Here is a 16,850-nt window from a genome sequence, read left to right on the forward strand (position 1 = left end):
ACCCTAGAAGCTCTCTCTGTCTCTCTCTCTTGGTCTCCCCTCCCCCAGCCCACGCCGGACCGCCCGCTGAGGCACAGCGGGGCTGCCAGGTCATACTTAACACCAACCACAGCCTCTCCACAAACCTCCTCTTTCTCCCCATCCCCCTATGATCCCATCCCCCACCCGATCCTTAAATCTGCATTACAATGAAGATGGTTGAGGGGGAGGGGGGTGGTTTGAGGAGCCGGGGGAGGAAATACAGACGGGGGCTCAGGGAGAGTGATGATCTCACAGATTGGCAAAAAAGAAAAAGCTCCAGCTAGCAGAAAACCAAAACCTGAGCTAGTTTCAGTCTGAGTCTGTGTGTACATGCTCTGGGTGTGTGTGTGTGTGTGAAGAGCGGTGGTGGGGGGTAAATGCATTTGCATGTGGTTGCACACAACTGGTTGTTGTCGTATATACAGTATATTCTTTGTGTATACCAAACAAACAACACTGATGTTGCCTGTTATTTCTGTGCAGCAGGGGAGATGTCTGTGTCATCTTATGTCACTCAGGCCCTTTTGTAATATGCAGGAATGCAAAGCTGTCATGAAATATAGCCTGTAATGTTTTATTGGTCTGCTTTTAACGGTGTGGAGTGTGTCAGGCTGTCTGTGCTTCTACTTTGAGATCATTAAACTGGTTCCTCAATGGATAATTGCTTTCTGTCTGTCACGGGGCATCTGACATTTAGTGATTTTTGACAGACAGACATGGTTTTGATGTCTGGTAGTGATGACTTACTTCCCCTTTTGTTATTGACAGGTCCTTAAAACCTGCTTAAACTGTTTTGCACAGTACAACTTTCAGGTATGTCACCCTTTATAAGTGTTAGTAAGTTCTCAATAAAGGATAAGGGTCTGTTTTTCTAATAAAACATACATTATTCCATTACAAATGTTAATGCAACTGCAAAAATACAATGCAGTGATGTAGCATTTGGTCACACTAACCTGCTACTTAAAAGAATATATACTTAAAACAGCTTGTGACTGGAAACCTTGCATGATGTATACCTAACGATTACTGGGAAATGCAGTGAAAATAGTAGTGCCGCTACTTCCCAAACCCTGCCAGCTAAGAAGTAATCCAGCACATAAAATCCATATAAAACCACACATTATACGCTTCAGTTTCATGCTTTATAAAAACAACATATAAGGTGTTTATTGGTGAGCTTTATTGGTGTCGGTGGGCATTTTTGTTTTTTTAATTTTAGAGCCAGGCTAGCTGTTTCCCCCTGTTTCCAGGCTTAATGCTAAACGAAGCTAACCTGGTTGTAGCTTCATATTTACCATACAGGCATAAGATGAGAATCATCTCAACTAATGCCTGAATAAGCATATTTCCCAAAAATTTGATGTAATTTTTTAACATTGTTAATACATACACACACTTTGATGCACAATGTTACTGTTTACCTACTGAATAGAAGATGATGAAGATGAGATTTAGCCATTCTGCATTTCAGTTTCAGGAGAGCTCTTTCCAAAAAAAGACCTGGGAACGTTACTATGGAATCATGTTATTTCCACACATAAATCACATTCTTAAACTTAGCTCAGTGTTGAAGAGTTAGCTAAAATGATAAAGCAAGTGTCATGTTGGTGGTGGATACCAGTGAAGGGGAATTTTTACAACCTGACAACTCAAAAGTTGTTCTTAATAATGGCTGGTTAGAATTTGTAAAGGATTCATTAATTATGATTTAAGCCATTAGTTACAGCTTATAATGTAAACCCCCAAAAGATATGCCTTTTGTGCTGAGAGCCTTCCGATATATGAGCATCTGGCCTAGGATGGCCCTAGCTACAGTATTATACCTCGACATGGAATTGAACCTTATAGACTTGCACCGTCTGAGTCTGTTTAGGTTTTACTTTCCATTCTGACTGAAGCGTAGAGTCTCTCCCATTGTGGTGCGTGTGAGTGAAGAAGAGAACAACTGCAAGAAAGCGTGGGAGGGATGAAGAGGGAGAGTGTAGGAGGAAGAGCAGGCTGTGATAATGATGAATGAGATGATGGCACACTGACCTAGTAACGCTGCAGTGCCGTTGCCAGTGGGGAAGAGCTGCCCTACTACTGTACACCCCTGTCTGACACACACACATGCACACACATCGACTCTGCCCAGCCCCTATCCTCTCCCTCTGCTTCACTCATCAACGCTTTCTGTACTCCTTAACCCCTCACCCTCTCCTTTTACTTGTCTCGCCATCTGCTTTATCTCTCTCTGCTTTCTTACTTGGCCTGACTGGATGAATTTGCCTATAATGACTCAAGCCTTGATACTAGAGACAAAAAGCTGAGAGAAGGAGGGAGTGCCAGAGAGAGGCAAATGCGTATAGAGTATGTCTGAATCTGAGAGATGGAATTCATGATGAGGAAGAAAAAAATAGGCTGACGGGAAGGTGGTGAAGGTTAATGTCAAAAGGAAACCACGCTTGATTTCCCTGTGGTCACAAAGGTTACGAGTTTTGATTGCATAAATTGTGGGAGTCGGAGTCATGTCAACTAAACAAACCCGAGATGATAAGGCAAACAAAAACAACACCAAAGCTGTATCCTCTTCCTTTCTCCCCTTGACTGGGTTCCCACCAAACCACGTCCCTCCGTAACATCAGCCCAGAGAAGTCGATAGAAGCAGTAGTTGCCATGGTAACCGGCTCTGTGGCATGTCTGCACACACGCAGAAATGTAGGAGGGGTATGTCGCGTCATGAGTGTGTCTGTCACCTTCGGCACAGAGAGACAGAGACGGCGAGAGGGGCGATCAACTGCACACATCAACATGATTACTGTTGGTTTCCCTCCATCTTTAGAGTTTGTGTGTTGTGTTTCCAAGCTCCCCCATGAACAACTATTTCATCAATGAGGCGAGTCAAACATGCAAGCCTGGCTGAGCATTGGACATCCAGCTACATCCCTTCCTCCTCCTCCAAGAGCCACTGCCAGAGCCCGACTGACAGATACGTCTGCACAAGCCTCCGGCCAAGATGGCTGCCATGTGCAGCTTTGTGGTTGCCTGCTGGTGAGGGCCTTTTTGCAGTCAATAAGCCAGTTGATTTAATTAATTAGCATTACAAAGGGCTTTCTTTTAAGTCTACGCACCCCTATTCATGCCAATGAAGACGGCTGTGCACCTGATTCTCCTTGTAATTAGGTGCTTGGCAATGCAAATGTTCTGTTTATGCCAGACTAAATCAAACATATAAAATCAAAATTACATCTCGGTTTATACAAACAAAGCTGCTTATAACTGATGTAACTTTTGAGCAAATCCAATGCTGCATTTGCATTTATGATACATTAAAATGTAATATAGTTGTTTTGAAGGTGTGTTGTTGTAGTCATAATTGCAAGTTTGGCTATATACTTGTCACTTTTTGCTACCTTTTCCTCACATTTATTCCCATTATAAAATCTGTTTTATGACTTTGCCTCAAAAGATGGCATTACATTAGGTCTTGAGGTATTTGGGCCATTAACTGTGCACAACTGCAACAAATTTGTTGCCATCAGTGTATCACAAAACTGTAAGAAAGTGCACAGCAAACAGCTTGCACTCTCATTTATGTGATTGTGTATGCATGAATTGCTGACAAACTGTGGAACCCTGGGAAATTACATATTCATCAAGCTGATATGCTCAAGTCATCTGTTCAAGGTGACTGTCATAAAGACAACTTTCTCCTCCCTGAAGCAAAAGGAACCCCAGAGACATGTTTCTGATTCTTCTCCTTCGCTCCAGTCCTCCTCCCTATCCTTTCTCTTTCTACTTGTGATGCTCATCAGTTGGCTCGCTAAAACAGAGACAATGGAGGCTTTTAGCAGATTTAAGAGCTCATCCTGTGTCAGGGCATGAAAAATGGGCAACCACACAAACAGGGGCATTGACGAGCTCAAAGGGAAAAAAGTGTGTGAAGAGGAGAAGAAGCACCACGTTTAACGTGACAGAAATAAGTAGGCAGGACGAGGCCAGAGGAAGTCCTCCAGCCACAATCTCATTTTCCTCAAGGAAATCAGGCCTTGTCATCACCACAATGTGTGTACTACGAGTGTGTGTGCGTAGTAAATGAATGGTACGGCTTTCATTGTCAGTATTCACTACTTTTTCAGCTTCTGTCCACACTAATTTAGATGAATTTTAAATTGATGTTTTTGGTGACGTTTTCAGGGCATAGACTGTACAATCCTCTTGTCCAGTGCATGCTGGGATAGGTCATCCCCCAGTGAACCTAACAGCATTATAGAGAGATAGATGTGAAGATTGATAGCACATTCATGCTTGTTAGCTAAATATGAAGCTGGAGCTAGCAGGGGATTAGCTTAGTTTAGCAGAAAGACTGGAAACAGGAGAGGACAGCTAACCTGGCTCTGTCCAAAGGTAAAACAAATATGCCAACCAACGCCTCTATGACTTCTAATTAATAAGACAAAACACAAAACAAAAATGTAAAAACAAGTTGTGGTTTCATGAGGAGTTACGGGCAGGGACTATTCCTTGGCGAGGTGCTGTTATTTCCTGGAATCTGATCGTGACTGTCGAGACTTTTACCTTCGGACAGAGTCTGGCTAGTTGTTTCTCTCTGCTTCCAGATTTTCTGCTAAGCTAAGCTAATCACTGGCTGGTGGTCATCGAACTCTCAGAGAGAAAGTGTATAAACTTATTTCATTCACTTTCTTCCTATTCATTAGTATCAAACCACTCATTTAAATAGATAAAGAACATTGTTGGATGGATGGACGCTGGAGTTTACAAATTCCTGTCTTAAAGCTTACTGTGAACACTGAAGTACTGAAATTTAATACTATACTAGACTTCACAGGCCTCATGAGTGAGAGACCACTTTTGTAGTTTACAACAAGCACAAAGAATGGAGGGTGACAACAAAAATGGATCACATGACAATCAAATGCGAAACTTTTTAAGAAAAGTTTGTTTTTCTCTCTAAACAATGCATTACTACATGTACATTACATTTTCAACAATAACGGATTATTTTAAAATCTTTTTCAGTTGTCAGAAATTCCAACTTTTTGTGGACTTGAGGCCAAAATAGAAAAAAAAACTGAGAGATAACAACTGATCCACATTTTACCTTTGTAGTTTATGGGTTGCAAAAACCTGGGCAGCAGTGTCTCTGCAGAAGCTTGGACGTCCTGCTGTGAAACCACCTCTTTCTTGTGCTGATCAAACCAGGAACACCCCTTTGAAATCTGACAACCTTAATGTGTGGACTTCATCAGAATAAAGACCCGACTCAGGCGTCCCACATCAGAAAGCAGTGAGGAATTCCACAGACATGATTGGGCTATGAATGTACGTTACACTAGATGGTGGAATGGGGGTGGGAAAAAAAAAGTCTTTCAAACATGTTGTTCTCTCTTGACTCAGTTTGAGAGTATGTATGGAGGGATAGTGGTTGGTTAGAAAGGGTAGGAGGTGGGGTTGGGGGGAGTGGGGTGCAGATTTAAAGCCCCTGAGGGTGTATTCCACACTGGGAAGCTCAGCTCACTGAATGGATGGAGATCATTCTCTGAGTGGCGTATGCATGCCTCGCATACCACAGCTGTGACATGTTTGTGTGAGTGTGTGTATGTGTGGAAGGGGGGGGGCATCGGATTGTCGGAAACAATGTCAGAAAGGGATGCCTCAGAAGAATACAGGACTTTAATAAGAGGAAATCATAAATTAATAAAGTCCTATAAAGATGACAAGCAGACAGAGTACCATTGTTAACATGGGTTCATTGCTGGGATAAATGAGGGCCTTGTTGATGGGAAAGAAGGGATAATTTGGTTAAAGTTGCCAGAATTAAGAGTAACGGCTTGAAAATGAGGCAGCTGGCATGTTTAATGCATGTATGACCCTGTCTCATGGCTGGCTGGGCTCACTGGCGCTCATAACTCAGCTTAAAACATATAACCCTTGACCCCGCTGGATCACAAGAGGAACCCATCAGCTTTGGGCTCCCAAAAAAAAAATGCAGTGTCATTGCTGCGATCGTGGGATTCACTCGTCTGGCCAAGAGACCTCATTACTGTCTGACAGGCGGATTCACTGTCTCTCTGTCTGTGTCGGTAACAAAGCAGCCGCAGTGCCATCAGAAGGTCTCCTCTGAATGCGAAGCTGGCTGCGTGTTATGTAACGAGTTTACTCTTGGAAAGCCGGGCCTGTCACTCAAAATCCACTCAATCATTCAAATGCTGGTTTTCTACACCCTAAAATTGGACCATCAAGATCATCTGAGAATTTATTATAGCTAATTAAAGTCACTGAAACTGTGAAAGATGACCTTAAGCTTGAAATGGAGTTGACGTTATCTTTAAACAAAGTGTATGCAAGAGCTTTGAATGATCTACCGCACTGGAACCCAGCCTTTGTAGCCAAGTAATACCGAATTCACAGGTTGTGTATTTCTATGAGCTGTAAGCAGTTGAACCGATGAATGATGTTCTCTTAGATTGGCTGATTTTAATAGTTTTTAGAGGCCCGGAGAGGCAAAACTCTACTATTTCACAAGAAAAACCACAAGATTTAATAACAAAATAGTTCTGTGTAGCAAAAATAATTGTTTTTCTTCTTTCTTATCTTGTTAATCATTTCGTGACCTCTCGAATTAATCTTATGACCCCTTGTGGGGTCTTGAACCTTAGGTTGGGAACCACTGATCAGATGATAAAACATTTTTGAAGTAATGTGTGACGTGTCTGTGAATTTACAGCAACAATCATAGTATTGTTTGCTCATTATGGCATCATATTAACACTATATACAATTTATTTACATGACATCCTCATAGAGTGAATCATTTCTGTGACCTGTATGATTCATCCAACACATACGCAACAAGTGCTGAGTGAGTTCATGAACAAAGTTTACAAAGTTTTAAAATGTCCAAAATCTTGCAGACATCTGAAACAGTGGAAAAAGTCTTGTTGAGGATGAAGTCCAGTCGCACACTGTTGCAGTGACAGGGGGTGCATGAGGCCCACCCTCCCGGCTGCAGATTGGACAAAAACCGGCCGACACGCCCAGGGGAGGAGACTTCGGTCGATTGTGAGGCGCGGTTGAAATACTCACAGTCGTTTCTCTGACATCCTTTAATTTGTGCTCAGCCGCCGTGGGGTCCACACTCACATAAGGGGGAACTTGTCGTTTCCAAAGCCCAGCTAGGGAGAAGGAGATCCGGTCGGATTTTTCACCTCTTTGGCAAGATTTTTACCTATCCAAGAGCTGGATTTTTAAATCTCAAAAACTCCTCCAGGTTTTTCTTTTTCGATTTTATTTTTTGTTCAGATCACCTAAAGGAAAAAGAAATGGGAGCCCAGTTGTCCAAGGGTGGAGTAGCTGTTGAGGGGAAAGCCGCCGCCGACCCTGCTGCTGCCAAAGCCAACGGCCAGGTGAGTAAAGTTTGCCTGCAATGCTGATCATCAGCGGGGAGCCACATGGCACCCAACGCCCACTGCCAGCATGGGTGCCACGGTGGGGCTGAGGGCAGCGACGGGGGCTTAGCTGTTGCTCATTCACACTCTGCACTGAGAGCAGATTCACGCCTCCACACACCACATGGCTGCAGAAAATGTACTTAGAATGAATTTAAAGCAGGTTGTTTAAATCCAGGGGACGTCCAGCAGACCAGCCGTCGAATGGCCATGCTCGTCCCCCTCTCAGCGCGCACCAGATCTGCCTTTGTTAAATTCTGTCTGCCGGTCTCAAAAGGGGCGATTTACTCCTAAAATGTGATACTAGAATGGCAGATTCGTGTCGAAATGTGTGTTTGGAGCGTGTTTTCTCTCATGAGTTGGCTGCAGTCGGGGAGATAGTCGCTCCCACGTCGAACAAAAGATGCGAGGCGAGCGGTGCAAAGGATGCAAATGCGCTCTGCTGGAGGCGCATTTTGCGGAGTTGCAAACAAAGCGCGGCCAGGCGCCAGTTCAAACCACAACTCCTATCTACATAAATGCGTTTTTCCCACATGTTGCTCGAGTGGGTTTAAAAAGAAGGCGAAAAAAAAATGCGTGTTAAGATGACTGAAAGGTGATTATTAAACTGCTGATTGTGTGGAGAGTTGGCTGAGTGGATCTGACTCTAAATGCATTTTATGTGATTCCGTTCAGAGATGTTCATGAACTCATTTGAATTCATCGACGTTTAGATCAGCGCTGTGGGTTCGCCGTCTACAGTGCTTTAAATCTGTGTGTGTGTGTGTGTGTGAGAGAGAGAGAGAGAGAGAGTGAGTGAGTGAGTGGTGTGTGCTGGCTGTCCATGGCCGCACCGTGCTGATGTACGGAGCAGTTGTAGATGTGAGCTGCAGCTCCTGGATGAGAGCACAGACCAGGTTTCACGGGGATTCCTTTGTTCCGCAACTTGCTCGCCGTGTTGACGTTTTGACGCAGCACTACTGCCCCCATGTGTCCGCTCAGAGTCATGCAAACAGCTGTTGAATCCCCCCCCCCCCCCCCCTTTCCCCCCCGAACCGCTGTAGGGGCAAGCAGCTTTCCTCAAGTATAACATGGATTAAATGGGAATAAATGGGCTAATGCTAATCTGTCATATGCCAGATCCCCCTTTAGATTTATTTGCAATGTTAGCAGACATTTCATCACTTTATCCATCTGTGTATGTAAATGATTTCCTCTCTCCGCAGGCAACATGTTTATGTTGACCCAGTTTGATTAGTTAATGCATTACTAATGAGTCCTCTTCTCTGCAGGAGAACGGTCATGTCAAAACCAATGGCGATGTGTCAGCCAAGCCCGACGGGGAAGTGGCCGCCGCCGATGGTAACGGAACAGCTGAGCCAGCCAAGGATGGCGAGACCAGCGCCGGAGATGCCATCGAGCCCGCTCCCGCAGCCGAGGGCGAGGCCGCCAAAGCAGAGGGCGAGGCCGCCAAGGATGGCAAGAAGAAGAAGAAGTTCTCCCTGAAGAACTCTTTCAAGTTCAAGGGCATCTCACTGAAGAAGAGCAAGAAGGGCAGCGAAGAGGGCAAGGAGGAGGCCACCTCCCCCACGACCGAGGACAAGCCCGAGGAGAACGGCCACGCGGCCAAGGAAACCAAAGAGGAGACGCCGGCCGCTGAGGTCAAGGAGGGCGAGGCCGCAGCCGCCGCTGCCCCCGAGGGAGAGACCAAGGCGGCGGAGGAGGCCCCACCCACAGAGGCTGCCCCCGCTGAGGAGGCCGCCGCCGCTGCCCCCGCCGAGGACACGACACCTGCAGCCTCCGAGGGCGAGGCCAAGGCAGAGTGACTGCACCCCGCCACGGCACCTGAACTGATTTTCCAAGATTAAAGTATATAAATATATATATGAGAGACTCGTGCCACGTTCTTAAAGTTATAAACAAAACTACAAAAGAAGACAAAGGATATATCACGTTTGCTGATTCAACCACCAGTTCACTGCCTTTTATTAGTTCTTCGACAGACGGAATCTCACCGGGCCCTCTCGTGATGAAAGTGTCGGCTTGTGTCGCCCCCTCATGGTACACACGGGGACTGGCGTGTGGCGAAGGTAATGGATTGGATGTGGAGCGAATCAGGAATACTGACTTATTTTCCCAATTCATGGAGAAGCATCCTTTTTAACAGCGTGGCAGCCCTATAACATTTTATTTTTCTTTCTCATCTTTTTGGGATCTAAAAATTGTCACCGTCGCGGAGCAGGGCAGACCATCTCCTTCACTCGAAATGACTGTTATATGGACACATAAACCTTTCAAATGATCTTATTAATTTTTAGAATTCTACATTCCTATGTTTTACCCCCAAATTTCAAGTATTTTGTCATGTATAGAAAAGTGAAAAACCGAGGAGGGGAGGTGGAAAAAGAGCTATGTCTTTGTTCGTGCATTTTGATTCTTTTCTGGCTAAAACCACATTCAAGCTTCTTGAGTATTGCAGTGTTCACATTTCAGAGTTTATGATGCAGGGGTTGGGATTGTGTACAAAAATGTGAGCTTTTTATCTGCAAACTGTCTCTGTAAATATGTTTTGGCCAATATTTTTGGTTCTCTTTATTTTGCTATCATTTGAAGATGTTAATGGTTTTATTGTAACTTTTAATAAGGGTAAATAAATGTTCGATCCCCTCTGTCTTGTGTTCTGCCTTGTGATTCACACCCAAAAGACACACGGATTCAGGTAGAGTGCTAGAAGGTCAGACTGGGTTTAAACTGATTTTTTTTTTTTTTCCTTGGGAGGAAGCTGGCTCAGTTACTACATCATTCATACACCAAAACAATCACTTATATGATAGAAACAGGGTTATATCAAGCATGCTTTCTTACATGAACATTTATTATTGAAATCAACCCTGATGAATGAAATGAGGGGTCTAAATAAGTTTCCACATCACTATCAAGTCAAGTAGATGATAGCTGAAGAAATTAAAATATTGACATTATGTATGATAAAACTATAGACAGTTGGAAGGAATATGTAGATGCTAAATTATAGTGAACATGAACTATATAGGTGATAATTACCTGAGTCATACCTCCTTGTCACACCTGCATCAATATTCTGTTGCAAAAAAACACATTTTTTGTCTCAATTAAGGAGGCAGATCTCCAGCACAGCGGGAGAGTTTAATGAGAACAAAGCCACGTTCAGTTTTACATTAAAATCTCTTACATAATTGATAAGTAATTATGACAACATACTTGACATTTAGTCATCACACGCCAGAATTAGACCCACTTCATTAATTAGCTGACAGCCAGCTAACCGACCTCATTTTAATATGTTGGTCTGTGGCTCCCTCTGGTGGACAGTATATGTACGACATGTGATTCTACACCCTGTTGCTTCTCGGTTCCACCAAACAGAATTTCAGGTAATTGTTCATGTTTGGTGATTAGTCAGGGGGTTTAGCCACCATTTGTTTTTATCAAAGCTTATGCTGCATTGTAATGAGGCGTGGGAATGATTTTGGCATACACGTTTCTGTGTTTACAGATAGAAGCAACAACGTGTTGTAAAATGTGGGCTATAAACAGACCCAATAACGTCAAGTACTATAAATATAAAAAGAAAACAGCTGTGACTGGTGATATAATAGCCCAATGACTAATACATAGTAGACGAGGTGGCCGAGTGGTTAAGGCGATGGACTGCTAATCCATTGTGCTCTGCACGCGTGGGTTCGAATCCCATCCTCGTCGAAATTTTCATTGTGGGATAAAGTTATGCTAGTTAAAATATGAGCAGCATGGGCTGTTAGATTAAAGGGCACAACTGAGCTTTCACTCCTCCCGAGCCCCGTTCTCCTCTGTCTTGGCACTTGACCAATGGCCGTCCACGGCTGTGGTCCCATGAAGATCTCATACAGCCAATCAGATGCTCCATTTCACCTTCGAAAATTCAACTTTTGACAACCAATAGGAGAGCCGGATTTGTGTCAACTCTGTATCAGCGATCCAGAGTTGACTTCAAGAAGCAAGTTTGTAAGTGAAATATTATTATTATTATTTTATCATTAAACAACGCCATTTATATAAGCAGAATGTGGAAAAAAATGCACATGATTTAATTTTCCGTCCCGGTATCATCACATTAATCTTGTATTTAAACTTACCTAGCTGCTTTGCTAACGGCACTTCTGACTCTAATAACGGCGCTGTAGTGTGCAGTCTTATTGATAAATTGTGGACAACATGATATAATTATGATATATGATATAATTATTCATTCAAATATCAATCATTCAGAAACATTTTCAAAGCTCGTGTGTATTTGCAACTGCTCCATTTAAGGAGCAGTTGCTGAGTGGCAGGCTCAGAAAACCACTGGTGACTTCTTTATTTGTTTATTTGTAGTGTAAACAAATAAAGAAAGTTGTAAATTATGAGATAATTGTGCCATCTTTAAATTCTTAAGCGGAATAATAGTTTTCCAGCTGTCCAGCTGTGTTGTTGTCTCCACTCTCATAGTAATATAATAATGGAGTTCGGTCTTATGAATATTTGTAGTAAAGGAGCAACACCTCGCTGAAAGTGTCACAAAAACACAGTTCTTAAATCTTATTTTTCACAGGAATTCTGTTTTCTGAATTTACAGTCCAGGTGTATTATCATGCCAAACCATTGAGTTAGGTTCAGAAACTCTCTTGTACATAATTATTGCCTGATGAAAAGCCGATTTTGAGAGCAAAAGTAAATGATACGAAACATTCGTATAATGACTTATTTTCCTCTGAGAAAAGCTCAGTTTTAGCTTCGTGTCTTGGTTTCAGACTGATGTGTTGCTATGGTTACCACTTAGCGCATTTATGAATGGCTGTAGTAACTCTTCCTCTATGTGGTGTCAGTGTGTTACTCACGTCCACACTCATATGTTCAATTGAACACCAGATTTTGGTCACAGTAGGAATAAGATACTGTTAAATAACTCCTGTGAGGTTCATGTAGTCTACTGAGCTGAAAAATGAATAAAGTGCATCATGTGGAATCGACTGACTTTAAAGTCAGATTCTGCTTCTTCTCTTGTTAGCAACAGCTTAACATCACTGCACTTCACATTTAAACATTTCTTATCTTGTTTACGAGTCTCTAACCTTCTTCTTTGTTTCTGTTGGTCATTTTCAGAAATGGATTATAAGCCCACATTTGTGTACACACCCAGGTCCACCCAGCTCCAGCTGCACACCAGCCCTGCAGCTGCTCGGGTGGCCTGGCAGAACCGGCAGGATGCCAGTCAACCCCTTCCCATAAAGTCTGCACCAAGGGCCGAGGCTGATGTGTGGGAGCGGGTCACAGCACTGAGGGGGGAACCTGGCTGACCAGCGTCACATCGCTCCAGCAACCCCCTCCGTATCATCCTTCACCGTCCAGAGGACCACACCAGCCCATCCTCATTCCAGCCAGTCACTGTTTAATCCTAGGATGAGAAGGGCCATTTTCCTGTCAGGTATATGTCCGGTCCTCCTCTTCACTCACATTTACACTGTATTGTCTGAGTCCTTAGCAGCAGTTATTTTACTGTTGGGTAATGGTGTCTCCAGGTTCCTTTGATGAGGACAACAAGCTGCTGGTGGAAGCTGCTGCTGCTGCTGAACTGGCTGCTTCAGGTGAGTATCTGTGTTTCATCGAGCTGTGAATGTGGACAAAGTCATGTATTCTTTTACTTTAATGTAGTCAGTACAAGGAGAGGTCATAGGCAGTACATCACGTGAGCTGTGTTGCCATGTTGGCTCAGCTTTTAATTCATAAAATTGGATGCAATACTATCTAATGAGTATAATGTTTATATACATATTAAACTTTTATATGTTTCTTTGTTCTATTTTCAGTCAGCAGTGTTACTTTTCTTCTATCTACATGTGTATTATATGGAATTGAACATTGTACATATTTACTAAGAGCTTTTACTATTCTCCATTCATTACTACATCATTTACTAAGACCCCACACTGTTCTGTAGTTATTTTGTCTGCAGTTAAACTGCCTTACAACTGCTGAAACCCTTTTCTATCCTTACCCCAGCCGGGGATTGAACTGCCAACTTTCTGCTCTGCACCAGATACACAGGAGCAGAACCCTCCTTTCCTCTCTTCCTGTCTCCCCCCTTCACAGAGACGAATAGACGGTATCCTGACTTCATCATGAGGCAGATTCTATGAGCCATGTCAAAATAGTAAAAATTGTTTTGGTTTGACTTCTAGTAAGCTACGGAATCTAATTTATGCAAGTAAACAACTGGCACACAGGCCCTTGAATAGCAAGTGAAGACAGCATGCTGTGTATGTGGCACCCAAAATGTTTAGGTTTGGACTCCTGCACCATCCTGTGAGACAAGCTGGTGATACAGGCGTGCTTCTCCACCTTGCAGATGTGCACAGATAAAAGGTGTTGCTTACCTTGATGACATGTTTGAAGTGAAAGTGCGTGCCTGTTGCTTGCACCTCTTCATCCAACCAGTTCACCTCGACCGCCTCTTGTTTTACCATTCCTCCCTCGCAATGCTTAAAACTTATTAACAGGCTGGAAAAAAGACAGATAGGATTTTTAAAGAGGGAGCATTCATGCAGTCATTTAGTTTTATTTTATTGTGGCATTGTTTATATATACTTGTAAAACTAAACATTAAATGGGTAGATATATAGATAGATAGCATTTGGTTTATTTAACTTGGATAATGCTGCCATCTAGTGGTCACACAACAAAACACAATGAAAATATTTTCTGTGCAGATTTTGAACATGAACAGCTCTCATAAGTCCTCACTGAATGTTTGTATTACAATGCTGCCTTAAATCAACAAATTCAAATGCATTCATTTGCACAATAGGTCTTTTTCACAGAAGACATGTTGACACATCACAGTCGGAAAAGCATAGGTATAAATAATATAATTAATGATGGCTGAATTTCATTTAGTTGCTTGAGTTGTTCATGCTGGCTCACTGTCAGAGCTTACAGGGGCACTTGAGCAGAACATCGTTACTGGCATTGTTATTAGTAACACTTGCGCTTTTTACTATGGCAAGTCAAAATGTGCTGTGAAAAAGGGCTATGAGGCATTTATGAACAACTAAACACCAAAGTTTGCATTTAATATTAAATACAACTTAAATTTTATAAATCACATTTGCTGCTAAATGGACTTGTGAGTTTATCACTGATATTATAAGCAGCATCACACTGTATATATATATATATATGAACCCCAAATACCTGTAGGGAAAAAGTAATATTTTTTTTCTGTAAACAAAGATGGTCTTGACACACAGGGTATGATCAGCATTTTTTACTTTACAAGCATTTAAATATAGTACTATAGCCTGTATCAGCCTGTCTTAAAGTTACTACAAGGAACTCTGAACTGGTTATGAAACAGTCTCAAGATGCCTGTATATGACCTACATAAGCAAACAAGACCATCAACGAGAATATTGACTTCGATCAGGCGGTAAGGAGTGAGTGGTCGAGTATGATGGCAAAAATGACATCGGAGCAGGAATAGGAGAACGAAATTGAAATTAAGGACACAATTCTGTGACCATTCTTGTCACAGAATGGTAGTGGTGACAAGAACGGATGGCATTTTCAAGAATCCACATGAGGTTTGAAAGTTTGTTGAAGGAAAACTTGTAGCTGTTAAGTCAGTCAGGATAACTAGAAGTGAGATGGTCATAATTGATTGTATATGTAAGCGTCAGCGATTGAAAGCCCTGAACATTAATACATATAAAGATCATAGCTGCGTGGAATGTTTCTGACTTGGACCAGAAGCAAAGAAGGAAGGAGTAATAAGTGGCGTGCCACTGTCAATAGGCGCTGAGTCGTTTGAGTAGGTTTAAAATGTGTTTGAAGCAAGAAGAATGAAAAGATTCAGAAAAGGTAAAAAAGAAGACAGCAAGTCGATATGTTTGACCTTTAAAGGAGAAGTACCAGAAAGAGAGTGCCTGGATTATGTGTACTACAAGGTGAGGCCATATGAGAGGGCTCCTCTCAGATGTTTTTGCTGTCAGGAATATGGACAAGTGGGAAGGACAACTGCAAAATGAAGGACTGTAAAGAACAAGCAAAGTGCCTGCACAGTGAGGGGAAGCAATATGCAGGGTCAGCACAGTGTCCAAAAAGGATTAAAGAAGTAAAAGTGAGTAAGATCAGAACAGAAATGGGCCAAAGCTGTTAAGAGAATGGAAAGAAACAACAAGATGGTGGCAGTACAAAAGGAACCAGAGCAGAAAAGTTATGGAGCTGAACAACATATCTGCTTATTGGCATTCATTGCCAGTTGTGCTATTGAAATACATGGGAATCAGAAAGGATGAAGATGGTGTTGGACGCTGCCAGGAGATTCTTGAATGATGTGGTCATTTCTGGAGAGGAGCTGGATTTAACACTGAGGGAGGGAGGCATTTGGGGTTATAGAATGGACACTGCGATTAGGAGCACTTTGGGTGAACGCTGTAAATAGTTTACACTGTGGAACTGATAAAATTCAGTAGTGAGCGGTAATGCATCTGAAAGGTGTTTGCTAACTGCCAATAAACAACAAAAGAAGCAGAAGGAAGAAAATTGGCTATTTCTGTAGTTCTTCTAAATGCCTGCGGCTGGCTTGGAAATCAGGCTAAATGATTTAGGGCACGAAGACTAGAAGCGCTTATGTTTACATTACATTTAGCATGAGGGAGTACAAAGATGTTACAAGGACAGGGGGAAAACAGTTCTACCTGTTTCATAACGTTAGAAGTAAAGTTAGACTTTTTGTCAGCTTCCAGACTCGTTTTAAAAAAGACAAGAGAAAGAGAGAGAACGTGTGTGAGAGAGCAGTGGTGGTCAAGCGAGCTAGAGAGTGAATGAAGAGACTGAACGGCAGTGTAGCAAGAAAAAAGCAGTGAATCTGAGAAATAAAATGTTATTTTCTCATTGTTTCACGGTGGTTATGTTCTACAGCACAGATAAACACACCCACACCTCCGCACAACCCAGCGGGAAGGTGCTACATCGCTGGATTTGGTTGAATGCAGCCTTACATGTAACCTAGGTGTATGAATGGTACTAAAAAAAAGTTTACTTTGCTTCACCATTGTCATATTACAATTATTATTTTTACATAGCCACAGATACATTATGCAAATGCTGTGTTTAAAAAATAAAAATAGTATTAAAAATAAGTAGTGTCTTTCTTTCACTCTCTTCCAAAACAATTGCACCACTATCCAAGATCTTTATGACATGAGGCAGTGGTGCTCATGGGAAATGCAGTCTTCATTCTGTGAAAACACTGCTGCTTTTGTTTACAGGGACTACTAAAATCAACATAAAATGAAAGCTCCTTGTAGTTCCTTTAACTTTAAAGAAACTATTGGACCA

General features: G+C 42.4%; 1 protein-coding gene, 1 long non-coding RNA gene and 1 other non-coding gene across 5 annotated transcripts; all 3 read left to right on the forward strand.

Moving 5' to 3' along the window:
• Positions 1 to 7,031: 7,031 nt before the first annotated feature.
• Positions 7,032 to 10,120, forward strand: marcksl1a (MARCKS-like 1a). Its single transcript, XM_042388286.1, has 2 exons — positions 7,032 to 7,430; positions 8,744 to 10,120. Exons 1-2 carry the CDS (start codon positions 7,347 to 7,349, stop codon positions 9,275 to 9,277), a joined length of 618 nt encoding a protein of 205 aa, XP_042244220.1. The 5' UTR covers positions 7,032 to 7,346; the 3' UTR covers positions 9,278 to 10,120.
• A 990-nt stretch (positions 10,121 to 11,110) lies between these two features.
• Positions 11,111 to 11,192, forward strand: trnas-gcu. The gene has a single exon. It is a non-coding gene; the product is annotated as a tRNA-Ser (tRNA).
• LOC121881062 lies at positions 11,146 to 16,592 on the forward strand. 3 transcript variants are annotated; one of them, XR_006091695.1, is made up of 4 exons: positions 11,146 to 11,474; positions 12,615 to 12,936; positions 13,031 to 13,096; positions 13,549 to 16,592. It is a non-coding gene; the product is annotated as an uncharacterized LOC121881062 (long non-coding RNA). The 3 variants fall into 3 exon arrangements; XR_006091694.1 differs by having other exon boundaries at positions 12,615 to 13,096; XR_006091693.1 differs by having other exon boundaries at positions 13,031 to 16,592.
• The last annotated feature ends 258 nt before the right edge of the window (positions 16,593 to 16,850 follow it).

The sequence above is a fragment of the Thunnus maccoyii genome, chromosome 16 (genome assembly GCF_910596095.1).
Source record: "Thunnus maccoyii chromosome 16, fThuMac1.1, whole genome shotgun sequence".
Taxonomy (NCBI): domain Eukaryota; kingdom Metazoa; phylum Chordata; class Actinopteri; order Scombriformes; family Scombridae; genus Thunnus; species Thunnus maccoyii.

What these genes read in the sequence shown, in the direction of transcription:
- marcksl1a (XM_042388286.1), top strand. Translation starts at nt 7,347, where the DNA reads ATGGGAGCCCAGTTGTCCAAGGGTGGAGTAGCTGTTGAGGGGAAAGCC. An exon ending in CTGCCAAAGCCAACGGCCAG is followed by an intron (nt 7,431 to 8,743) that starts GTGAGTAAAGTT and finishes TCTTCTCTGCAG; the next exon opens with GAGAACGGTCATGTCAAAAC.